The 27,578-nt window shown below is 35.4% G+C and overlaps 1 protein-coding gene across 2 annotated transcripts in view; it reads right to left on the bottom strand.

The window, feature by feature from the left end:
• Nucleotides 1–237: 237 nt before the first annotated feature.
• NFX1 (nuclear transcription factor, X-box binding 1) overlaps nucleotides 238–27,578 on the bottom strand; it is a 43,872-nt gene continuing 16,531 nt past the window's right edge. Inside the window, exons 11-24 of one of the 2 annotated variants that reach the window (XM_026701032.2) lie at nucleotides 26,850–26,880; nucleotides 25,678–25,760; nucleotides 21,191–21,299; nucleotides 19,853–19,972; nucleotides 18,847–18,926; nucleotides 17,884–18,114; nucleotides 14,053–14,126; nucleotides 12,992–13,093; nucleotides 12,504–12,545; nucleotides 12,255–12,353; nucleotides 9,779–9,845; nucleotides 7,718–7,863; nucleotides 6,762–6,863; nucleotides 238–4,312 (exon numbers count right to left, since the gene is read on the bottom strand). In XM_026701032.2, the coding sequence (XP_026556817.1) occupies nucleotides 4,240–4,312; nucleotides 6,762–6,863; nucleotides 7,718–7,863; nucleotides 9,779–9,845; nucleotides 12,255–12,353; nucleotides 12,504–12,545; nucleotides 12,992–13,093; nucleotides 14,053–14,126; nucleotides 17,884–18,114; nucleotides 18,847–18,926; nucleotides 19,853–19,972; nucleotides 21,191–21,299; nucleotides 25,678–25,760; nucleotides 26,850–26,880 (1,359 nt within the window). In that variant the 3' untranslated portion in view covers nucleotides 238–4,239. The remainder of the gene's footprint in view (nucleotides 4,313–6,761; nucleotides 6,864–7,717; nucleotides 7,864–9,778; nucleotides 9,846–12,254; nucleotides 12,354–12,503; nucleotides 12,546–12,991; nucleotides 13,094–14,052; nucleotides 14,127–17,883; nucleotides 18,115–18,846; nucleotides 18,927–19,852; nucleotides 19,973–21,190; nucleotides 21,300–25,677; nucleotides 25,761–26,849; nucleotides 26,881–27,578) is intronic. The other variant, XM_026701033.2, reaches the window with a different exon arrangement.

The following is a 27,578-nucleotide window of genomic DNA, read 5'->3' as shown; positions in this document are numbered from 1 at the left end:
TCCTATAGCAAGGGTCCACAACCCATAGTCCATGGCCTGGCACTGGGCTACAGCATGCCAGAAACCAGGCTGTGCAAGCAAGCGAAGCCCCATCCGCAGGATACAGGCAGCATCCGAAACCACATCTCCTCTGGTCTGCGGAAAAGCCTGCCCAAAAGGTTGGAGGCTGCTGTCCTATAGCATTTCAGCAGCCTTAAATCTTTATACAATTCACAAGAACTTTAGATTTTTAAAAAATTTCCATCGGAAAGTTTGTACTTTATTACAGACTTCTATTTCAGATTTATAAAGTCAGCCATTTATTACACCACTGAAATTGAAAGCAGGCAGAATGTGCACATTTCTGAATGTAAAGACTGAAATAATGTATTAAAAATTAATCATATATTGGTATTTTTTACATCATCATTTATATTATATGAAATGGCATAAAGAATAATTTCCATTGTAATTTTCACATAAGATTATACAGAAGTCAAAGCACACAGAGCATTAAATAGTCTGAGCAGTTCTGAATATGCATGTGTGTATATGTATGTGTGTATTTATGTATCTATTACTAAGCCACATTCTTGAATTTTATCTGCACTATTTGCATATATAAACTTAGTTGCACCATCCATAATTTTAGGAAAGAACAGTGTGCAAAAACTTGTTCTAAAGAATTATCCCTCTTAGTTATCATAATTGCACAAACTAAATGAGAAATGAATAAATGAAAAGTATAATTTAAAAAACTGAGAGGTCAACTCTTCATGAAAATATCACAATTCAGCCAAACCACTAAAAATAAATACCTGTTTAACCCCTTAATATCCACAAGGCATTTTTTCACCAAGCAAAAGCAGGATCAATAACTTTGAAACCACGCCACATAAATAAAAAGTGCTAAGCAGTGAAAATGAATAAACTTTTTCTGTATATGTGACTTTTTCTAACAAGTTCACATACACAAATATTGCTTTTAGGTTAGTACCCTGTGCCTATCAGTTTACGCAGATAAACAATTCTGTGTAGTACAAGCAATGAATGGAAATGCACATCTACATCCTTCCTCTGTAAAGATACAATTGGTTTATATTGTAGCTTACTTGATAAGCACTGGGTTTCCACATTTACATACATTCCAATAGATCTATTGTACGTTCTTTAGTTTTATTCAAGGTTCACATATACCTAGCAGCCCTTCTGCCTATGCCTGTAAGCTCTCTAGCAAATGTAAAAATGCAAAAAGCTCACCAACAAATTGAATATAATCTGTTTATACCTTTTAGAGACACAAAAACTTTCCATGTATACACAGTCCCCTATAGTGCACTGGAGTGGTACTAGCACAACTTCAGTATATTGGTAGTGAAATGGAATGGACCATGTTTTGGGTATTTGGAAACAGAAAAATGCTCAATTTTTAGTTTTGTTGCCATTAGGTTTCTAAATAACAATAATGTTCTGTCATTCGTTTGGTTATTAACATCTATGAGAATGCTAGTTTATACTTGTCATGGGCTACAAGTAATCACCCAGATACAAGGGTTCCTTCAGAGAATTTTCACCAGAATAAATGTATTCAGAAAGGGGACTTAAGTTAGCAATTCAAAACTGGGATCAAAAACAGGCCTCTGTAACCATATGACTTGGATTCAGTTACTGCTGCAGAGGCCGCCATTTTAACTGTGTCTTGCCTAGGCCATTCGAGATTACAATGCAATTTCTGGAAGCATGGCCAAACAAAATCCGGTGATCTTTGCAGCCAGCCCGGCTCTGAGTTGTTTTTTTGTTTTAGTGCTGCATGTAGAATCTGCTGCTGCCTGGGCTTGAGAACTACAGGTACAGTGCTAGAATTGCTCCTGTAATTATTTTAAAATATTCTTTTTTGTTACTCTATAGTGTAGTACTGCTTGAAAGCACTTTGGGAACTGCTCTACTTCTTTTTAAGTACTGTACTGTAATTTGCTACAATATTGTGTTTGTAAGTACATTTCTTTGCAAGGTAAAGTTTATTAGCATTTGCTTTGAAATTGCTTGTAGAAATGCTAGCCAGCATCTACACAAAGCATTCTATAATGTTGTGTGCTATATCTGTTCTTTAAACTGCTGATTTTCAAATTTGCAAGTTATTTATGTGAGTTTTTGGATTCTGCCTAGAGAGGCTTGTGCTGATCAGGGCAATGTTTTTTTAAAAGAGGTTTTAAATGTAAATTGCCTCCAGAAGTTGTGGATGCCCCACCCCTGGAGGCTTTTAAGAAGAGACTGGATAAGGCATTTATCAGAAAAACTCTTGTGAGAGCAATAGTTTGGACTAGATGACTTCAAGGTCCCTTCCATCTCTGTTACTATTGCAAGCCAAGTGTTATGTAAATATCTTCCCCATCTCCTGCTGGGTGGCGACTGTTAAACTAAGTGGCAAGTGGTTTTTTTAAAAGCAACTGTCCCCCCCCACCCTTCTGGACAGCTGTCTGAACACGCTTGAGCTGATCAGCAGCAAATGGGTTTTTTAAACTTGAAACAGAGCTGCTTGGAGGAGGCAATTTAGTTCCTCCTTTGGCTGTACCGGAAACAGCTGACTGGCAGAGGCAAAAACAGCTGATTGGTGGTGGGCTGGAAGTAAGTCAGATCTTCATTCATTATTGAGCCATTTGATTCAATTAATGAATTTGATTTTAAAAATTTGTAAAATTGAGTCTGATTCATTTGATGAATTTTTTGATGTATGAACCTAATGGGACAGCTCCATTAGGTTTGTACATCAAGGACTACCTGTACTTATATCTGAAAAGGAAGTAACAATAACTAATAATAGGTATAAATACATGCCATATTATTTAATTCACTATCTGTCTTGAATTAAATTCAAGCTATTCCTACATTTGAGATATGACAATTTCTCATGTTAGTTTTCAAGCCATAAAAATGCTTATTTGTTATTTTCCTCTTTGAATGCCATATGCTAAACAAATAAATCCTCACTGAAAAATAAACCAGATATTAATATATTTGCTAAGTATTAATGAGCAAAAGCTATAATTCAGAAAAGGTCAGGATATCCTACATGAAGTAAGATGTCCCAGACATTTTGTGGAAAACAGGCTACCAATTTATAAAACCAAGGTAACTAACTTACCTTTCATATAATATTCTTCCACACTACAGTGGCAGCCTGATAACACACTTTTGACATCAGAAGTTTCTCACATGGGGAAGATTAAACAGAGGGAAGATATTAAGGAAATTGAAAGTTCTCCAGAAGCAGAATGCCGCTGACCACCTTCCACCACCACTTAATTCATAATTGTCCATCATTTGTTTATGTGCTAAGAATTACTAATTTAAACAAAGTAGCATTATCATCATAGTCAAACATAATCATATATGCCACTGTTAACTGAAAGATGGGGATGGACAAATTCTCACCCCAAATGTATTAAATTTACAAAATTAATATTCTCCTAACCGTACAAGGGATAGAAAATCTATGGTGCTCCAGGACTTCCTTTACTGCTGACTATGCTGCTTGGGCTGCTAGGAACTGCAGTGTAGTCATATTAGAAGAGCCACAAAATTAATTCCTTACTGTAGAGTCACAATCTGAAAGGATCTAGCATTTAAAAGAAAAAGTGATGAAAAAGGCCACCAAAATTTAGAAGAAAACTGTGCCATTTTCTTGATAATCAATTCTATGGTGACTAACAGCATGGATTTGAAATTTTATTTTGTGTATATTATGATTTTAACTTTAGTGTTTTAGCAGTTCATCTAAGTTTATAAATATAATCAGAATTCTTGCTTGTACTTCATTAATAATGTTATGTTTCTGCTGAAATTTTTTTCTACTAGTTCTTTTTTAACTTTTCTCCCCTCACATATTTATGCTTTTAAGAGAGGTAGAATAGGTCATGTTTGCTGGTACTGCTCCTGATCCTTGAGATCTACACACAACATAGATGAGAATCTATGTTACACCAGGAATTCCTTACATACCTCTGATTAACCGTTTAATGGTTTACATAAGAAGCTGACTGTAGATGCATATATATGTGACCAGGTCCCATTTAAATTATTCAATCACAAATGGTTATAATATTCTACCTTGCCTTAATTAAAAATGAACTATTTCTTTTTCTCTGCTGTTTGCATGATGAACTTCAAATATATAAAACAATATGTTTTGATAAAAAGTATCCTGCACACATTTGTAGTTTCACTTCCACTTTTCAACAGTGTAATTCCTTATTAATCTCATCAGTCTTGTACATCAAAATAGTCAATAACTGTCTCTTCTTTGAACCGTCTCTCTGTGCTGCTATTCCCAGATCTGAAAGTTAAAGCAAAAGATTAAAAGAATTTAGTAAAAACTTTGTGGGTGAGAAAAATACAATTTATGACTTTCCCTTATAGGAAGGTCTTGTATATACTTGACTTATGCAATGATGCTTTTTTTTTTTGTTTGGTAAGATTTAAGAAGGACATTCCCTGGTCATATATATATATATATATATGTGACTTAGCCAACTCTTCCACAAAGAGAAAGGAGACCTGAAACAAGGAGACTACTCTACACAAGTATGTTTCCAGAGATCAACAGCTCTATGCGTCTTTCTATCCCATCTATACTTGCTAGAATGTTTTCCCCATTATCCACTTCTTTTGTTCTCATTCATTCATGTAGTTACTTCCTTTACATTATTCCTTCTGTTCCACCATTTATCACCCCCATCACCACTGATTTGCCTCTTCTTCTCAAGGTGGCATCCACAAAAGGAAAGCCATCCTTTCTTTTATAGAAGTATCTGATCAAAATAAGTATGAGAAGATACTACAATGAACATTCTTCAAGTTTTCTGTTTTGAGAAGTAGATCCTTCCAACTTTCTACGGATTGCCTTTTAATTAATCTTGAAAATTCTGAAGCCCTTCCATTTATGTAGGGATTATTTCTTCTGATGGAAATTCTTCTGATGAAAATACAGGACACAGCCTGACTCTTAATTATCATCTTCTGGTTCAAATTTGTCTTTTTACCTTCTATGCTAGCTTGCCTATAATAGAGTTTCAAATTTAGTCTCAAATGCTTGATAATGAGAAAAAAAATCTGTGGCAAAAACACTTTTTAAACTAGTGTTACAGTCATCTCTTTTCTTTTTTAGTGGAATGAAATGGATACCTACTAGGCAAGTTACTGATAAATACACTGCTCAAAAAAATAAAGGGAAGACTTAAACAACACAATGTAACTCCAAGTCAATCACACTTCTGTGAAATCAAACTGTCCACTTAGGTAGCAACACTGATTGACAATCAATTTCACATGCTGTTGTGCAAATGGAATAGACAACAGGTGGAAAGCAGAAGCAGTTAGCAAGACATCCCCAATAAAGGAGTGGTTCTGCAGGTGGTGACTACAGACCACTTCTCAGTTCCTATGCTTTCTGACTGATGGTTTGGTCACTTTTGAATGCTGGTGGTGCTTTCACTCTAGTGGTAGCATGAGATGGAGTCTACAACCCACACAAGTGGCTCAGGTAGTGCAGCTTATCCAGGATGGCACATCAATGCGAGCTGTGGCAAGAAGGTTTGCTGTGTCTGTCAGCATAGTGTCCAGAGCATGGAGGAGCTACCAGGAGACAGGCCAGTACATCAGGAGACGTGGAGAAGGCCGTAGGAGGGCAACACCCAGCATCAGGACCACTACCTCTGCCTTTGTGCAAAGAGGGACAGGAGGAGCACTGCCAGAACCATGCAAAATGACCTCCAGCAGGCCATAAATGTGCATGTGGCTGTCAAATGGTCAGAAACAGACTCCATGAGGGTGGTATGAGGGCCTGACAACCACAGGTAGGGGTTGTGCTTACAGCCCAACACTGTGCAGGATGTTTGGCATTTGCCAGAGAACACCAAGACTGGCAAATTCGCCACTCGCGCCCTGTGCTCTTCACAGATGAAAGCAGGTTCATACTGAGCATATGTGACAGTAATGGTGTGGGGTGGCATTTCTTTAGGGGGCCGCACAGCCCTCCATGTCCTCGCCAGAGCTAGCCTGATTGCCATTAGGTACCGAGATGAGATCCTCAGACCCCTTGTGAGACCATATGCTGGTGCGGTTGGCCCTGGGTTCCTCCTAATGCAAGACAATGCTAGACCTCATGTGGCTGGAGCGTGTCAGCAGTTTCTGCAGATGAAGACATTGATGCTATGGACTGGCCCGCCCGTTCCCCAGACCTGAATCCAATTGAGCACATCTGGGACATCATGTCTTGCTCCATTCACCAACGCCATGTTGCACCACAGACTGCCCAGGAGTTGGGGGATGCTTTAGTCCAGGTGTGGGAGGAGATCCCTCAGGAGACCATCCGCCACCTCACCAGGAGCATGCCCAGGCATTGTAGGGAGGTCATACAGGCATGTGGAGGCCACACACACTACTGACCCTCATTTTGACTTGTTTTAACGACATTACATCAAAGTTGGATCAGCCTGTAGTGTTTTTTTCCACTTTAATTTTGAGTGTAACTCCAAATCCAGACCTCCATGGGTTGTTAAATTTGATTTCCATTGATAATTTTTGTGTGCGTTTGTTGTCAGTACATTCAACTATGTAATGAACAAAGTATTTAATAAGAATATTTCATTCATTCAGATCTAGGATGTCTTATTTTTGTGTTCCCTTTATTTTTTTGAGCAGTGTACATTTCTACCTGATCTCAAATAAACCATCAATAAAAATATATTAAATCAACCCAGGTACTTAAAAGAAATGATACTTACTTTTCTGATTGTTTGTGATGAGGAATAGGTGGGGGAGGCCTGGTCTGCTTCTCCTTCGTAAGTAGTGATGTCAGAGTAACTGTTGGGCAAACTGATTTCCCTCTACAGATAAAAAAAACAGGAACACTGTTACTTTCCTGCATGCTTATATGCAGCACCTTTTCATCTACATGCATTTGCATGCTTTCCAACAGCTAGGTTGGCAGGAGCTGGGACAAGTGATGGGTGCTCATTCAGTCTTGTGGCACTTGGGTCTCACGCTCCCGAGCTATAAACTTTTAACGGTCCAAGACTTAGCGTCCTAACTACTGAGTCACCTTTCTCTACAGAAAGAAAATTTACTATTAAAGAGCTTTGTTATATGATGCCTTAGACTACTCTTCTTACTGCATTACTGCAACTCCTATTTTGAAAAACAGGAATTTTATTGGTATGGGGATAAGTATTTTTATAAAGCCTGCTGGAGTAAATATATTTTCAGGTTAGATTAATGCTTTCACTAAATCACTGAATTCGCTGGGAATTAAAAAAATACACTCATGCTATATAGAAATATTAGTGACAAATCTCATGTATGTTGAGGTATATAAACAGGCTTTTCTTTAAAAAAAACCTGATATCTTTGGACTAGAGAGACCCAGGGAAATGAGCTTATGTAACTCATTTATATGGATTATTATTTTGTTTCAAATTATGTTTTAATCAAATTATTACAATGTTCCTGTATATAAAGAGAAACTAAATAATCAAGGACATTTTCAACGAAAAAGTGATCATGGGAATACATCTTTCCTAAACACAAATATATTAAAATTCCTGGCACACAAAGAATGCTTAAAATGTTTGCACAATATCAATGTAAAATCAAATTGGCTCAAATACAGAACATAAAAATTACATCATTTATTGGAAGATGGTAAATTTGCCATTTATAACAAGAAAACAGAACAACATACTTCACCGCACTGATAACAACATTGCGCTTTGGTTCGTTATCATAGCTCACACTCTCAATGCCGTAAACCTGAGCAAGTTCATGGATGATTCGACGGTGTTCTCGGTTCATGGGTGGAAAACAATGACTCTTCTTTGTGTGCTTGCTCTGCATTGGAGAGATATAATATTTTGATGAAGTTTGGAGAAGACTGACTACCATCTATGTTTGTTTTATGGAGAATTGGGCAATGATTTTAAATGTAGCCAATTCTTTGGTAACTATTTACTGAACCAAAAAAACCCACCTGTGATTGTCACAGATTTTTAAAAATTTCTATTGTATCCATTTTATATACTTTTTATGCTACTCTGTTTATATTCTTACAACAAACAATTTTATAATCGAACAGAGCTGAAATAAAAGCCCATACTTTAAAGTATTAAATTTGAAAAACATTACTGGTTGATGTTTCACACAAACACTCCCTTCCTTCTGAATGAATCAAGAAATATGATACCATTCTTATACAAGAAACTTGAGCCCTGAAATCATAAGAATTCAAGTCTTTTATTTAAAGGGTAACCTCACTTTCTATAATGAATATTCTTGTGGTGGTCTTTGTATATCAACTGGTTCTAAGTTTATGATACATTAATTCTGGTTGTCCTCCAATTCTGTATCTCTGAAATTGTAGGTGGATTACTTTACATTTTATTATTTAGCCTCTATATTCCTCAGCTGTTCCACAATGAATGACATCTGGAACATCTGAATTTTATATTCTGAAGGAGTACATTGCTCCTGCAAATCTCAAATGAAGCCAAACAACAAATCTTAACTTGCTATTATTATGATTTAATAGAATTCTAGTAATCGCCAGACTGCCAGTTTATGGCCTTAACTGTAATCAGAGATTCTTGATTCATATTATTCCTCATCTAGAAAAGACAGTAGACTCCACTTGTGACTGATTATTTATTAATATAATAATTAATGATTTCAAATAAAATATTGCTTTTATAAATTAATGATGTCAAATAAGTAAAATATTGCTCAATATAGAAACTGGACTCAAACCATAACCTTAAATGTTAGTTTAATCAAGAATGTCACAGCAAAAAAAAAAGTTATGAAAAACTGTAAGATATATAGAGCTTCATGTTGCAGTATTTCTTGAGGCAGCAATCTTGAGAGATAAATATTATGAAATATCTCTAAAAAGGAACAGCAGTTTTAAAAATGTGGAAAAAATTGCCCAGATCATGAAAGGAAACATTTCTTCTTCATTTGGGCACTTTATTTTGCCTGTTCTTTCTGAAGATCCCTCTTGACAGGATTAATATTTTAATGCAGTGACCCTATCCCCATTCTTTTCCTACTCTTCTATGCTTCTACATACTGAAAAGAACTAATAAAGAGATTGTTCCCTAATGACCAAATACTCTCAATATTTTGTAGAGATTTAGGGAGGGTCCCTTATGCAACACTTTCTCTATCTCCATTCCTCTTCCTGTTGAGATATCTCTTTTAGGGCATTTGTCTCAGTTGCAGCACTCCCTGCTGTCTCCCAAGGTTATTCCGAGAGCACATTACACTTTATTGCATTTCTAATTATTTACTTAATGCAGATATTGGCTAAATATGGTGGGCTGCAACCAACAAAATTAGACAGCACATTCAATGGTACTACTTTACAGGAGCATCTGATACGTCGATTATATTTTTCTGCTCTAACTTTTTTTTTACTTACCTTGTTTAAATATTTTAATTGTATTACTTTCATCTAAATATTGCAGATGAAATCTCTGTTTTTTCCAGCTCACAGATGTCAACTACAACTTCTAGGAATATCACAAAATTTGGGCAACTGCCATTCCAATTTGTCAAAAATGGTTTAGATTACGACAGTGTATTTAATTTTATGCATAGTAAACATGTTGACTGTGTTACTGCCTGTTCCCTATAAAATGTAATGTACAGCACTGGATTTAATTGCTTTCTGCCTATATTACCATATTGGGTTTGATAGAAGATTTTATGTACTGTACTTGGAAATGAACACGTTTTCTACATTACTAACCTTATTGACTGCTTCTATAAGAGCTTTCATTTCTTTCTCAACTTCACTGACAAACTTTATATCTTTTCTGCAGCAGAAAGAAATAACAATTAGGACAAGAACAACAGTTCTATAACTAAGGATTTTTCTTTCAACCTAAGCTCCCGCTTCCAGCATAAACTGGATATATCATTAAAGGTTTCTGATTTCCCATAAATTTCATCTTGTTTCTTAGAGAAGGAAATTTATTGTTTTTTAAACTCTGATTGTAATTCCATATATTTTATAATAATGTTTTTAAAAATAAAAGTATAGTCTTCCCAAACCTGTGAAGATTTGGTAGGATATTTGCTATTTTATAGTTGTTAGAACAAACTGATCAACAATTTACAAAGTCTTTTCCAATGCTGTTTACACTGTTATGCATTGTGGACTGTGCATGTATGTCACTGAAATGAGTAGTGACTGATTATGTGCCACCAAGTTGGTGCTGACTATTAGTGATCATGTACATTTTCTCCATGATGATCTCTCTCTCCACAACCTAGTCCTTCAGGTCTTCCAATAGTGTACTCATTCTCAGTGCAATTGAGTTCATCCACCTTACTGCAGGTGGTCTTCTTCTTCTCTTTTCTTCCACCTTTCCCAATTTTATAGGCTTCCCAAGAGAGCTGGGTTGTTGCATTATGTGGCTAAAGTACGATAATTTCAGCCACGAGTGAGTATACTGTGTTGATATATTTGTTTGTTTCCTTGCTATCCACAGTATTGTCAGAAGTCTCTTTCAGCACAAAACTTGAAAAGCATTAACATTCTTTCTATCCTGCTTCAAAGTCCAGCTTCCACATCCATAAGCTGTCACCAGGAGACTGTAACCCTGCTCCATTCTGTTCTTTGTAGATATAGAAACATAACAGTATCAGAGCCTTCATAGCTATCTTGTCGAGTGCTAATTTGTGATCTATTTCTGGAGGGTTGCTCTTTTATTGTTGACAGCTGCTCCCAAAAGTCAAATGTGATTCACCACTTCACAATCTTTATTGTTAAATTTAAGGCTGGTTTTTGTGCCTGTTGTTTGGTCCTTTTAATAAGAGTAAGATAACTTTATCTTATTCCCTTAGTTTTTTTCATTGTGCACCTTGACTTTCATTTGCTAGAACTAGAATTTTAAAATCATTTGAATTCTGAACTATAAAGGAGCATTGTCAATGTAGCACAGGTTACTGATGCTTCTTTCAATTTCAAACCAACTTCATTTAAAATATATTCAACATTTACGAAGAATAAATAATGGGATTGTATATGTCCTTGCCTCGATTCTTCACCAACCTGGAGTTTTACCAGGTTTATTGGGTTCTATCTAGATTGGTTTCCTGGTCTGTGTATAACTTTTGCATGAGGGCAATGAGATTTTTGGGCTTCCAACAGCTTGACATGGTCAATACAATCAAAAACCTTTCTATAATCAATGGAACATATACTGATTCTTTCTGGTATTATTTTATCTAGGCAGTTGGGATTATCTTTACCTTTGGTGATTTGCTGGGATTATATACTCCTGGCATACGTTCCTAGCATTTCGCTTATCCCTCCCAGGAATATCCTACCACTACAGGTAATCCTTGTTTAACAAATGTCTTATGATGATGATGAAAAAGTAACTTTGAAATCAATCTTCATATTTACAACCTTTGTAGGTCTGTAAGCTGAAGTAAGACATTAAACACAATTGCGGTTTCACCTACAGACTTTGCTTAACAATTGGTTCCAATTGTGGTAGCTAAACAAAGACTACCTGTACCAAAATGAGGCCAACACAGCAGGACTTGCAGGAGGCAATGGTGTCTAGTTTAACACTGTAAAGATATAAAAGGAATAGCAACCAGCAGACTTTTTGTGACTGCAGGCTAAATTATTTCTCATAGCAGAACTGTGGATTCAAATACATGTTCTATGAATCATAAATAAAATAGTAGGAACAGTACAAATGGCAACAGAAGTATATACATAGGAATATCTGTGAGAAGATGGGTGGGTTAGAAATAGGAAATATAAACAAAGAAATAAATATTTGATCCCTTTCTGTCTAGCCTGAAATAGGAAAAGAAATTGGAAGAGAACTGACTGAAAGGAAAGCAAGTAAAAAAGAAAAACAGCAAGTACAGAAAAATTCCAAACTGCATTGTCCAAATGTCCCTCAGCCATGCTTTGCCATGCAATAGGAGAAACCATCTCTTACCATTGGTACATATCAATACCATATCAGTACCATACATACATACTTCTGACTCTGAAAATTCCTCCAACTTTAATAGAATTTTGATCAGAAAAACATTCAAAGATTTTCTGAATCATGTCAAGGGAGGTTTTACACCGGGGCAAGTTTAAAAAAAAAAAACTTAAGCAAAACAATTCAAATAATTGTCAGATTTTAATATCTTCACAAAGGTCAACATAATGCCAGATTATGTGACACATTAAAAAAAAAGATGCATACCTTCCATCTTCTTTTAATACATCACTGTACTTGGGTGCAGAGACACGAACATTGAATGGATCAGAATTGTCATCTATGTGAAGAGCCTCAGCAAACCGTCTAATGATAAATAAATATTTAATGTTATCCAGTTTATCAACAGTCAAATCCCAATTTTTAATTTACTGTAAGAGATTATCTATTTCCTTCCAGTCACACACACTTCACATATTGTTTATTGCATTAAAATCAATAAAGCAATTTACCTACCTGTTTCTTTCAAGAGCCAAGCATTCTTCATCACACTGCAACCTAAATGAACAAGACACAGACATACGATAAATGTTTATTTGAAAATGCTACTGCATTTATGCACAAAGAAAGAATATTTCACAGAACAGGAACTTAAATTTATCATGTCTGCAACAACACTATGCCAGACCGAAATGCAATTGATAATCTCAGGTTAGCAACAATAATGGATTAAACAGACTGGAATATTACACAATAAATTCTGCGGGCATGCCTCCAAGTCAAAATTGCTAAAGAATCACATTATTAAAAGTCTGTCTTTCCATTTCAAATACAAAGGTGGTATAACAATTTCAATTTTACATAATGAACCAAAATCAGTTAAAACAACCAATAAATTGCATCCACCAACTAAAATGTAACTAATATATACTATCACAAACAACATAAAAACCAAATTCTAGCTGAATTTAAAAACTACCCCCAACTGATTCATTATTTTGTACCTTGTTTGCTTCATTTCTTTTTTGGTAATCAATCTACTTATCTCTACTGAATCTCCAAGTTGTGGATCTGTTAACTTAGAGGCAATTGATATTGCAGCTATTCTGAAAAAAAAAAGAGAGAGAATATTTTATATACAGAAACATATGCTATTCTTTTAAAAAGCTACAGAAATTCATGTATGAATGTGCTAAGGAGAAAGTGAGAATGTATACTGAAATTTCAGAAATCTTTGCCATTTTGGACTGAATTATTGCTTTAATCAGAGGCAGTGAAATAATATAGCCTATGAATGCAACATTGGCATCAATTCTGCAATTTGAAAAACTTAAACAAGTGTCTAGTACATGCACTTATCTTAACTACACTATTATATTACTTTGTCTTAACAGGTTTTTGTGTTAAATTTAAAGAATATCAGAACTTAAATTCCCTCCCTTAAACTGTAATTTTAAAATTAGATAACACCCTCTTTTATATTTAGTCAACTTTTCAAAGATTTGCTATTAAGATCATACATAGAGATGTAAAGAGATGTTTTCTGGTAGGCTCTCTGTTAATCCAGACTGAGTCCCTAGTTATAGTCTGCCGAATTAACAACATCAGTAGAATTAATTTATTCTCTCACCTGCCCCCCTCCCCCTGGCTTATGAGAAATGAGTGATGGGAATTCTACTTTCGTAAGACTAGCTACAGCCTATTATGTAGAGAATGAATAATATAAAGTATTAAATATTGGCAACTTCATACAGAGCCAAAATTATCTCTGGCACTAGAAACATCAGTCTGCTGCTGAAGAATATTAAATATCTCCCAGAAGATATGCATGTGCATGCAGTATATATTACATAGCCATCCAATTTGCAGCGAGAAAACTCATTACAGACATGTTGAATATGAACCAAGGGAGTAGAATTAGTTGAACAGGAGTACTGTCCATGACAGCTAGATTAATTGATACTATATGAATACATTCAGAAGAAAATGAAATCACAGCTACACAAGATTTTTTAATTCTTCTACTTCTGTGCAATAAAAAATGCAGGTCATTGCCTTAACAGACCTTTGATAAGTACTTGCTGCTTCTGAGCAAATCATAGACTCTTTTTTCCTTCCACATTCACACTGAAGCTCAACCTATAACATCAGAAAAACAGTAATTAGTATCACAGAAATTTAACATCGTAATTGCTAAGCAACAACAAAGGGCACATTTACTTACTGGAATGAAATGGACTCTTGTTCATTTCAAGACAGCTTAATTTCCTTATGTCACAATTATGACACTAAACAATTCTGATTATTTGCTAAAATTTAAACTGAGTGGAATAGAGGAGTTTTAAGGTAAAATCTATGAGATATTATGCATCTTAATCACCTTGCAATGAAAAAGACTTAACAACCTGCCTTACCAGAAGTGTTGTGAGAGATATGTCCAGAGATCTGTACTTTGGAGAGTGCTTCAGACCTCTCTACTCTACGCTTCTTTTTATACCTACATGAAACCACTGAGGAAAGCCAAAGCAAGCATCAGGAATATTTCAGTAATACCCAACTACAGTATATATCATGGTCCCAGGCCAAAGGTTCTATAATAGAGCTATTATCTGTGTGCCCAGAAGCCATTAGAATCTGAATCGGAAAGTAGGGACTGAGATTTAATCCCTTCAAGACAGAGAATCTTTGTGGTTGTGGCTAAAATATTTTATTTATTTATTTTTTATTTATGAAATTCGTTTGCTGTCCATCTTGCTGTGAGGTGATTCTGGGCAGTTTATAACAGTAAAAACAATGAAACCAAAGAGACATATATATCTAACTCCAATAGAAATACAAATTCTAGGGACTTCCGGCTGATGTCTCAGCGAGATCGGATGTGAGGAGTGGGTCTCCACTCTCCCGTGTAGAGTTCTGCCTGTTGGAGGGCTCTAAAAGGAGCTAAAGCCACCCTGTAAGGGTTGTGAAGAGGGGTGCCCTGCAGGTCGTGGAGAGCCGCTCCTGCTTGACCCAGGGCTTGACCCAGGGCTCTTTTCCCTCTCATCCATGATGAGAAGAGGCAGCCATCATGGCTGCCATGAAGCTGGGACAATCAAGGCAACAAAGAAGTGTGCAGGAGCAGTGTAAATGAACAGTGATTGGAACTGGGTGAGAAGATTCCTTTTTTATTTAGACCATAACGTTAAAAGGGGGGAAAAAAGAGGAAAATCCAGGAAAAGAGACTCTTAGAACTATTTCTTAAAGCGGCAAACAACCATAGAGAAAAAAATCCTAGACCCAAAAGAAAGGAACTAAGGGGAGAAAAGCTAAAAACCTTTTAAAACTTAGAAAATTAGATTTTTAAACTGGGTAGGCGTAGTTTTGAAAAGGCATTTTAAAATGCTGGAACTATCTACTTGAATAGCCGATTTTGCTTCTATAAATTGAACTATTGGATTAATCAATTTATCAGACTTGAAACAACGCTGAAACCTAAGCTGAAGGCGCCATCTACTGGTGAATGGAAAATATACCACACTCCTTAAAAATCTAGAAAAATTCCTGATAAGAGAAATTAAAAAAACATTCATCATTCTCGAGGACTCTGGTGATATTTACTGTCCTATAACTATCTATTTTATGATTACTGGAGACTCTATTGTGAGAATAAGGAAGACTCTTTAAGTAAAGTGACTTTTGATTTGTGGAAGCTGCCTGGACTACTCAAATGGAATTGATTAATAATCCTGAGATGTAAAGAACTATGATTATTGAACTTTCTGAGGAGCAACATTGGACTTGAATATATTGTTTTTGGACTACTGAGTAAGAGCAAGACTTACTAAAATAAGACAAGATACTCAATCAGGGGGAAATGAGTGAGATTTCAAAAGAAATGGCCTTGATGTTTCAAAGCATTAGGGATACTATGTCAAAGAATCACAGAGATATAAAGAACCTATTGCAAGGCATAAAAGGGAAAATAGAAAATATCCTACAACTGATAATGAATGAAAATCAAGGAATCCAGCAAAGACAGGAGACAGCAGAAAGAATGAAGGAAAACATAGAACAGACAAACCAGCAAATAAAGCAAGAAGATGAGAAGATGATAAAGATAATAATGACTGATGACATAAATCAAGGAAAGATATTTCTGAAAGAGAAATGGGGATTTGGGTAGACACTTTGTAGACCTGGCACATTAGAAGGATAGAGATGGGAGAATTATTCAGATTGAATGGTGAAGACACATGCTGATAGAGAAAAAAATCCAAGAGAGGAGTATGGGAAGCAAGCTAAAAAACGAATAAGAATTGAAGTATTAAAACAGACAAGAGATGATGGATAGAAAGGAATTTTTTCTTTTCTTTTTTTCTAATATAATGATGGCCTGATTAAAAACTAGAATAGAGGTAGAAATAAGAATACATGCCTTTATATAAAGCAATAGTTAGATGGAAAGATTGGAGGTTGAAAGATGGTATTATTAGGTATGTTTAAATACTAGAATGATTGGTACTAGAATGGGGTACTGTGACTTTGAATAATCAAATAATGAAGGACCATGACTTAATATAAACACGTGTATTAACATTAGGATTAGTAATGGTGGTCTGATAGAAGCTAGAATAGAGGTAGAAATAAGAAACAGGGGGGATATTAGCAGATATCATTTTTATATAATAGAATATAAGTAAGAATTAGATGGAAAGATTAGAGGTTGAAAGATGGTATTACTATGTTCACTTAATTGGCATTGGCAATAAAATGGAACAATGAAATATTGAATAACTACTCTAAAACAAACATGTATATCAATACTAGGATTGTATAAGTTTGATTAATGTAACAACTATTATTACTATTATAGCTATTTGTATCAAAATGAATTATACCCAGATGCCACATTGTTCACGTATTGATACTGATGTATATTTAAAAATAATAATCTAGTAAAACTTAAAAAAATACAAATTCCAGGGGAAGATTATCTTTGATTGCCCCATTCAGAGGTAGTTTGCAATTGAGTCTTCCTCCAATGCATAGGTCCTATTCAATCAGTAGGTGATTGTTGTGGCCAGGAGTTTTGTCTGGTTATATCTTGAGAGCCATTTGCAGCCATTCCTGGACTGATTAAAACATGAGTGCCTTAATCACTTCCCACCTAAATTAATGGAACAAGCTCTCTACAGGTTGCTTTTAGAAAGTATTCAGAAGCTATGGGTAGCACAAAATATCACAGCCTAGGTATTTTGGGGTATGAGTACATCGCAACAGACTTGAATGACCCTACTGCTTTGGAAACTACATCGGTTTCCAGTTGGCTTCTGGATGCCAGCTGTCACTTTTAGACCCTTATAAAATTGTGAGTTGGGTTATTTATGGGAGCATATTTTCATATATTCACCTACCCATTCAATCAAGTTGAAAAAGGTAAAAACCCTGCAGGTCCTGTTTGAAAATGCTATCAAATCGGGTTTAGTAATTGGCTTTTTTTAAATCACCACTTCCTACTTTGGAATTCCCTCTGCACAAAGATCTGATCTGAAAGTGTCTAAAGTAAATAAACTACGGAAAAGGTGGCCTAGGTAGCTTGGATATCAACTTTCTTAGGCTACCTTAGATCATTTGGCCAGTTTAAGCCCAAGATCACTTTTATATATCAATTAAATAAATAAATAAAACATTACAAAATCTTAGGATGAAGGAAAAACTTCAATGAGATTTTTGGAAATTAGTATAGCATTTTTAGATAAATAAACAATACAATTTGAAACCAAGAAATACACATATTTCAAATATTTCAGCAAAAAATGTAGCAAAGCGGTATTTATTTAAAATATTGTACTTAAGTTATTTGCTGAAGTGGCATCTGTGCTTGCTTGAAAGGTAATGAATTGTCACAGCCACCTACCTTAGAACGGCAAGGAGTTGTAGGACAAGGTAAGGATGGATGGCATGGAGACATACACGGATGATTACAGTGAAGTCTAAGAATAGTGCATGGCTGTCTGCACTCTTCATCTATGAGGCACTCCCCCTTGTGACAGATCCTTTTACATTTGTGCATTCCACATTTTAACATTCGATCACAGGAAAGACCACAAGAAATATCAGTGAGGTAACAAGGAATATTGCTCCTTAGCTAGATTAGAAAGAAAAAAACAAAGAGATGGATGCCACCTATGTTAGAAAGGAAGTAGTTTAACATGCTCCTTTTTAAAAATATGGAGATTATTGCCAACTCTCTGGCAGTCATACTAGGAGGATATATACCCAACCCAAGTATGCTGAATTTGTTCATCACAAATTACTTGAAATTTCAGATTACTTCTTTATAGTGAGATTTGCTGCAGCCAGATAAATTAATCTATTTTTTCTTTTCTTTTGTTTTATTACATCAAAGACAATAATAAAATAAACCTATCTAAAAAGTTTTGTGAAGAGCTGTGCACAGAGTTGTTCACAAACAATTCAAACTTGTTATTGTGTACCTCTAGAAAAGAAGTAGGATAATGCTATTTGGTGAAAGTAAAAAATTATTACATTGGTAGTTTCATTTACTATTTGAGACTATATTAGGTTAGGTTTTAATTGTACAGCCAATTAAATACATTCAAATGGTCTTTTGTTGTTTATACCTGACATATTAATTATAGCTCCTTTCAAAATTAACTATGAAATATTTTACTGTCATCATTACTTAACTTTACAAAACAATTAAGTTTTTATAAATTGTACAATTTTTGGGAAGAAATTAGGAATGAAAAACTTGCCTGGAAATTTTCTCTCCATATCACAAGGCATATATTAGAAAAAAGGAAAAATAAGGTAATAAAATTTATCCCTAACAAAGATAAATACCATATTCACTTACTTCATGTCTTCCCATACACCATTTCTGAACAAGGTATGTACATGGTGGACATTTCTCTTCACTATGACAGGAATGATATACTATATATACAGAAAAAAGAAAAATAAATACAGGAATGCTCTCCAGTAACACCTAATGCGTATGTTTTTTCAGCATTATATTTCCATGTTCTACTATTGAAGTATGAGTGTAAACCAATTTTATGTTTGAATTTACTGTATTAAAAACTTCATGAAGGTATGAAGTTGCAATCCCATCCAAACTTTTTCTTTTTTAATTAAGGTAGCAACTATTCTAACATTTGAAAAATAGTCAGAAATCCTTTACAACAATAACCTTTACAAAGCTAAACAAACATGTCCAGGTATCCAAATGTTAAATATAACAAATTAGTCATAATGTACATGTTATCTGTCAGGTATTAAAGAAAAATAAAAACATTCAGAGCCATATGTATCCTAAAAACAAAACAAAATTGAAAACAACCTGTTACACTTGATCTTGATCCAAACAGCAAAAAATGGTAGCCCTTTATTAATAAGCAAAATCTAAGGTAGGATTTCAGAACAGGCTTAATTTCTCTAACTGGAAATTGTAAATTTGTTTTAAATTAGAACATGCTCTGTGGCTTCTCCAAAAGACATTAGTTGGAAAAGGCACTTCCACTTTTCTGTCAGCAGTTCTTCCATTTCTAATAAAACATCTAACACAATGCCTATATCTAGTCTAATCAAGTTGCACTGATTTGTACAATGGTTTGTTCAAAAATCTGTGATAAGACTCGTGCAGCTGAAATTAAACTACTGCACACAACACACACACACAGATGAAAATGGGGCTAATAGAAGCTTTCTGGTAGCAGAATGGCAGCACTGGTTATAGATTGTGATTTCAAAGACAATTTCAATGCAATAGCTCTATCCTAGAATGTTACTCTAGTATTTCTGAAATCATCCAACCTTTGTACCTTTTAATAAATAAAAAAGAGTTTAAATGTATACTTTACCTGGATGATCACATTCATGAGGCCTGGTACACGAATTTTTACATTCTGGTGGTCGAGTACCACAAGGTACTGGGGGATAAATCACTGATCCACCACAATAACAAGTTAATTCCTCAAAACCTAGAGGAAAACAAAGGTAAAATAAATTATTTCTCAATATTAACAGGCATATGCAGTATAGGTAGTCCTCGACAATTGAGCCCAAAATTTCTGTTGTTAAATGAGTAAAATTTCTGTTTGTTGAGTGAGTTTTGACTCATTTTATGACATTTCTTGCAACAGTTGTTAAGTGAATCAGTGAGGTTGTTACGTTAGTAAGCTGGTTTATAAGTGAATCTGGCTTCCCCATTGACTTTGCTTGTCAGAAGATTGCAAACAATCACATGACTGCAGGACTCAACAACCGTCATAAATATGAATCAGTTGACAAGCATCTGAATTTTGATCACATGACCATGAGGATGCTGCAAGGGTTGTAGCTGTGAAAAATGGTCATAAATCACTTTATGAAGTATCACTAACTTTGAATGGTCACTAAATGAACTGTTGTAAGTCGAGGACTACCTGTACTTATGATGTAATGCTGTAGTGGTGCAGTGGTTAGAGTACAATATTGCAGGCTAACTCTACCCATTGCCAGGAGTTCGATCCTGATCAGCTCAAGGTTGAATCATCCTTTCATCCTTCCGAGGTCAATAAAATGAGGACCAAGATTGTTGGAGGCAATATGCTGACTCTGTAAACTGCTTAGAGCGGGCTATAAAGTGTAAAGGGGTATAAAAGCCTAAGTGCTATTGCTATTGCTAGTGGTATGTGATATCCAAAACATGGTTTGGAAAGAATTGTAGTGGAAAAATAGTACCACCCGCTCTTTGCTCCTCCCCCACACTGTTCAGTTAGTGTCAAATCTAAGTTGAAATAGATTTAGAAAATAATTAGGAATCATGAATATGTGCAGTTGTACATTCAGTAAAAACTCAAGCACTATGCCCAGAAAGAGTAGTCTTGCAATCAACCATTATTAAAACAGTCTGTGTTCTGAGAAGGCTTTGCAATAAATGGCATTCTAACTTAAAGTATTTTTATGGGTATAATAGTGAGCAAGACTACAATCTAAACGTAATAGGGGATGACAGTGCATTCAATAAGAAAATTCCCATTGAAACAAACCATAAATAGCAGGCACCTAAAATAAATAGATGCCTAAAGCAAATGTCACAGGGCTTAGTCACTAACCTTCATTGGATTATGTATGAAGTAGTGAATCATCAAAAGTATGTTACTTTAAACAAAGCATTATATACTGACAAACTACAGGCAATCATGATGAATGCTTACTGGTCTGCCAACACTTTTGACAATTGCCACGGTGACAAGGTTCCTCACATCTGTGGATACCACAATTCAGTTTACGTCCACAAATCAAAGAGCACTTGTGCTCTTTATCCTAAAAAATAAAATAACATGATCAGGAACTTAAAAAATGACAATTAGAAGTCTTCATTAGGCATAGAAATTCTAAATCAATACCCAGTCAAAAGCATTAGCATAGAACTTTCTGCTCCCAATAATGATAGGTGAAAAGTAGTATAGAATGAAAATTTGGAATAATATACTGATTTTTTTTATCCTTTCAAAATAAATTTCTAGCCCTGCAAGGACATTGTTTTACCCAGTATCAAAAGGAAAAAAGCAAGTGCCAGAAAGCCTTTATATAGAACCTTCAACACTTTGAGGAAGCCTTCTTTAGCTATCATGTCCTTCATATCAGAAGCTGAAAACTATTGAACAGCGGCTCCAAAGGATGCTTTAATTCATACGGAAAGAGATGTAACACAGACAATCCTTCAGATTCTCTTAGACTAGTAAGAATTGCCAGAGCCTGAATTAGATTTTCGATGAGAGCGCTCTCTCAAGAACAGGAAGATAAAATAGTCACTAAACTATCTTGTACAAACTAATTTTCAGTATATTTATCTTAATACTGACCATTACAACAAAGGACAGATTATGGAAGAAAGAGTCAGGTGAGCCAGACAAGGTGTGGATTAAACCTAATTTGGGGCAATATTCTGTTGTAGTAATTGAAAATGTTTACTTATGCATCTCCAGGCCGTTATATAAATAGGCCAGAACTATATTTCTGTATTGTGTAGCATTTCCAATTCCAAAATGCTGGAGAGAGAGAACAAAGCAGTCAATGGCTTACTGTGAGAAGTTTGTAACGATTTTTTATTGATAGTCATCCAAATTTATCTTAACTTGGAATTTAATCTGAGGCAGAACATGATAATCTAACTGTGGAAACCATAAACCTTGTTGACCTGGCTTTTTTTCAGTTTGTGAACGTGAGGCATATGGCTCAAGCCTGGTGTGATTAATGCTTCCATGTTTACCTGTTCACTGCCCCTCCAAGCTGATTCAATGAATTAGAGAATTGGGACTATGATTAAAGAAGGTATTAATGCTTTTTTGTATCTTTCCCCATGAAAAAGCGGCAGTGAGAAGACCAATATTATATGCCTTCCCTTGATTCAGAGTGAAACAATCAGTTGATCTCAAATGTCGAAGATATTATTGCTAATTACAGTCTTCTAGAAAATGATAGACATCTGAAGACACATCTAAAAGATAGTGATTATGTGCATCTATTTCACTTGTATTTTTAGCTAAGATATGGGACTGAAATTGCTCTGATCAACTTCACTGATGTATGCAAAAAACCAAATGGGATAACTGCAAACCTATCTCTTGAAGTTCCTAATGCTATCATTACCACATTGTGATAACCTTGTTTATCACTTTACAGAACTAGAAATTGGCAGCCTTATTTTATGGTGATAGTTCCAGTCTTACATGTTGGATTGTGACCATGAGTCATTTCTTCGGTGGAAGATGTGTGTGTGTTGGGGGTGGGGGAGGAGGCTGATAAAGAAATCCTTTCTTGATATAACCTGAATATATTTAATCTTATATCGAATTTGTATAACCCACACACGATACAATGGAGGGAGAAAAGCCAGATGGCCTCTGAGAGGCACAGCCAGGAGATGAGAAGATCATAAAAATTCCACAGAGATGTGCCCTGGGAATCTCTGGAAAAATTCGTTCTAAAAAGGGAGCGGGGGAAAATTAGGTATGCCCTGAAAAACATGGTTCCTTACAAAAGAGGTGGGGAGGAATTAACATACTGGTTTTTGTTTCACTAAATACACATTGAGATAAGGGGAGAGATTCTAAACTCCCTTATGTATCCCTGTATGCCTGAGAGACCTCAGATGCTGCATTGAACTCCTACATGAATTGTCTCATCTCAATAAAGGATTCCTTTTTGATACGTTTTCAGAAGTTCATTCTAGTTGAGTGAATGGGAAAAGTTCTGTAGCCTGACAACTAGTTCAGTATCAGTATGAACCATTATGAGAATTTATCTGGAATTTTGAAATAAGCTACGCAGACAGACTTAAACAAAGGATTCATTTGACTGATGTTTAAGTATGGTAATAGGCTCAATAATGAAGAACAAAACAGATGCAATGTTTATCAGGAAATCAGACTTGAGGACTGAAATTTACAAGGTTCTGTGTAGCATCGTGCCTCCTCCGCCACAAAAGAGTAGAATTGCCATTAAGAAGTGCTCCTTGATCCTAGTTGTTCTGGATTTCCAGTTGGCGGAACCGGCAAGAAATGTGTCTGAACACTTACATCTATGGTACTAGTTGTTACCATTACAGATAGTCCTCATTTGGCAACCACAATTGGGCCCAGCAACTCCATTGCTAAGGGAAGTGGTTGCTAAGTGGGAAATCATGTGACTGCAATTATGCTTTCCTTTTCCTTACTCCTATACCTTCAGAATGTTCACCCAGAAGAACTGGACTGGCTCGTTAGAAACTGACAAAACAGTTTCATATTTTCTGCTTTTTTAAAAATAATATTTTAATTGAAATTTAAAAACAAAAAAATAAAAAAACGAATACAAACTAACTGCATTACCCATTGTGTGCTAATAATTTTATCAGGGTGGGCGAGAGGTAAGTCAAGCACAGTATAATTGCTTATAAAAATTGTTGGTTTTTTTTCAACCATGCTCCACTCTCCAAGTGGAGAAATTGGAAAGCAAAAGATTATAGGTAGTCCTCAATTTATGACCAGTTGCTTAGTGACAGGTCAAAGCTATGACCAACCCAAAAAAGGGGACGTATGACTTGTATTTGAAGTTGTTGGTTTAGGCAAACTTTTGGAACTTGGCAACATAGCCACAATAATGGCTGTTTACAGCATCCAGTCATGTGACCACATTTACAATTGTTTTGTCAAAAACTAACATTTCCATTTGGGGGCACAACTGTGTCCATAGAAAACCACTGAATTTGCTTAAAAACTACTACGTCAACTGCCACAAAAAAGGTAATTAAATCACACATTTTATGACCATTATGACATACTACCATAATGGGAAGGCTCCGTTATGGCCCTATGTCAAGGACTACCTGTAAGTAGACATAGAGTGGGTTAAACTGTTTGCATTCACAGCGTTGGCACCAATGCAGTGCTTTCAATGTGTATGCCCCATTGTGACTGTTTCCTCTCTTGCAAGCCCTTCCTTTGCTACCTCTCAAGGGGAGGGAGAAATAACAGATTAGGCATAGGACAACACATATTACTGTAATGATAATCACATGACTGAGGAACACTGTGAAAGTCATAAATGTTGGCATTAGTTGTAAAGTTATTTTTCAGCATCGTTGTAAATGATTGCTGAGCAAGGCACTCACTTAACAAGGACTACCTGTACTAAGCTTGTCAACTTGATGACATACATTTGTTATTGTCAGGTCCAAGTCTAAAAACTACAAAGCGAGATCTAATTGAGTCCAATCCTTTATTTGCTTATATGTAATGGACAGACCAAGGATGCAATGGCTCAGTGGCTAAGACGTTGAGATTTGGCGGTTCGAATCCCTAGCACTGTCTAACGGAGTGAGCTCTCGTTACTTGTCCCAGCTTCTGCTAACCTAGCAGTTCAAAAACATGTAAAAATGCAAGTAGAAAAACGGACCACTTTGGTGGGAAGGAAACAGTGTTCCGTGCGCCTTTAATCACGCCATTTATTCATGCCAGCCTCATGACCACAGAGACGTCTTTGGACAGCGCTGGCTCTTTGGCTTTGTAATGGAGATGAGCACCGCGCCCTAGAGCCAGAAATGACTAGCATGTATATGCGAGGGAAAGCTTTACCTTTATAATGGACAAAATCTAGCCAAACTAAAGTTAAAACCTTGTAGCCTACTGGACATACCCCAAGAGATTCTAGGATATGGCTACCTTGAATTCTTCCCTCCTCTCCCATCTGGTTTTGGACTGTGCAGTTGCTTAACCTGGACCTGCCTAAACAGTAAAGCTAGGAAGGACCTCTGAAAATCTGTGCTTGATCCTACACTTTCTGATTTTAGGAAAAGAATAGAATTAATAGAATTTCCTGAATAGAATTAATGAATAGTAACATTTAATATTTCTATTTGAACAATGCAATTGTTTATGTCTTGTTTTTTTGCCAGTAATCTTGATTAGCCACTTGATAAAAATCAGAAGTCAAAATATACTCATGAATAACAACAATAAGGAAACTGTTTCCAACTCATGTTTTCAACCAATTCAGTTTCAGTCACTAAAAACTAAAAAATGATTTCTTCAATTGATTATTAGTGAAATTCAGGATGGTTATGCATTCTAATTATTGGTCAATCTTGCTAACCACACAATTAAAATAACAGTGTAATTATACTGACACAGCTCCTTCTTTCACACGTTCATGAACTTACCACACAGCATGTTTCATTACATTTGTGTCGTCCACACGACAATTTTTTGTTGCATCTTTTGTCACATAAGAAAGGAACTTTAACTTTAAAACAAGAAAATGTTTAAATTATTATTATGAATTGATAGTTAATGTAATTTGAAGTAACTGTTTTATGTTCTCTGTTATTAGATATTTTAGCCACTGCAAAACATTTATAATCAAAAGGAAGGAAAACAAATAACATTAGCTAACTTCAGAATTCAAAAAGCTTTTTAACAAAAAAAAATACTGAAAAATTACATTTCAATATATTTATTGTGTTGCTTATTCAAAATAGAACAGAAATAGAAAAACTGAAATTGATTAATGGTAATTAAAGGCAATTAGTCTGTACCTAAAAAAAATCTGTGCATTTCATAAATGTGAAATGATTTTCTTCAGCTTCTATAAAAATGTGTAAAATATAATCTTGATGGGAATATGTTAACCATCTTTGATATTATATTTATCTCCATCTTCTAATGGATATTCTTCATTTTTTAATCTTTTGTTCTCTTTTCTATATGACCTTCTGCTGTTCTAGGATCTCTAAACCCAAGGTAAATGTTGATGGTATACAGCAGGGGTGTCAAACTCAGTTTCATTGAGGGCTGTGGTTGACCTCAGGGCGGGGATTGGGTACACCAGGCCGAAGCCACGCTGGCCCAATCTTTCCTTTTTGCATTGGGCTGAAGCCACACTGGCCTGATCTTTCCCCTTTGCACTGGGTAGACCAGAACGGCTCCTCAGGCCGGATCCAAGACATTGTGGCTAGATTCAGCCCACAGGCCTTGAGTTTGACACCCCTGTTCTAATAGAAAGTAGACATCACTAGCTAAAACCCAATTTTTAAAAAAACATATCATAGCATAACATATTCAACAAGCTCTGGCTTTCCAACTATTCGTGGTATATCAAAATAGTAATATCAACTATTCACATACTTTGTATGTGTGTGTGTGGTATATGGATGTATGTATGTATGTGTGTGTATATATATATATGTGTGTGTGTGTGTGTGTGTGTGTGTGCTTTTTAACATTAGAAAAAAGTTGACAAGTGAAAGTGGGCCTTAAACTGTTAATGGCCAGTAGCCAAATACTTCTGTCTAATATTTATTATATGCCAGTATATGATGTTAAGATTATTTACCTTGATTTTTGAGAGAGGCACATGGAACTTCCTAAAAGGAAATTAAATTGTAAATATCTATACTATCATTCTGACATTTAAGGAAGATAAAGCAGTATGTTGCAACATGTACTTCACAATCTTATTGTTTGCAGAGAACAAAAGGTATTCTTTACAGCCAGCTTAGCAGTTGAAAAATTCCCCTTATATTAAAAAATGTTACTGATTCTACATGGAGTCAGCTAAGTTTTGGAAATAGGAAAGTATGCATTTTCTTCACTGAATTGAAATTAAACTCACATCTAGAAATCTGAGAAATAGAAGATCCTATTGGAATAATGACTTACAGATTAAATATGCCACATATAGTGGATATGTAAGTTTACACCGCTGTTAAAATACCCAGTTTTCGAGATGTAAAAAAAAATCAGACCAAGATAAGTCACTTCAGAATTGTATCCACCTTTAATTGTACATATAAGCTGTACAATTCAGTTGAAAAAAACTGAAATCTTTTAGAGGGAAAATAACAATTAAAAATGATTTGACTGCATGAATATCCACATGTGACTATGTTCAGAATCAATCAGATTGTAGTTTCCCCGAAAAGAAGATCTAGTATTTTTTTACCCATGTACCTAATATAAGCTCTGTCCCCAAAATAAGTCCTACTTAAGAACCTACACAGCTGGCCAGCTGCCCATTCTGTCTTTGTTGCTCGCGATGTTGCAGCCACGAGGTGAGGTGGAG

The sequence above is a fragment of the Pseudonaja textilis genome, chromosome 3 (assembly GCF_049901715.1).
Source record: "Pseudonaja textilis isolate UNSWEBS1 chromosome 3, rPseTex1.2, whole genome shotgun sequence".
NCBI lineage: Eukaryota > Metazoa > Chordata > Lepidosauria > Squamata > Elapidae > Pseudonaja > Pseudonaja textilis.
Note: the sequence above shows the minus strand (reverse complement) of the source record. Positions and strands in the feature narration are given on the sequence as shown.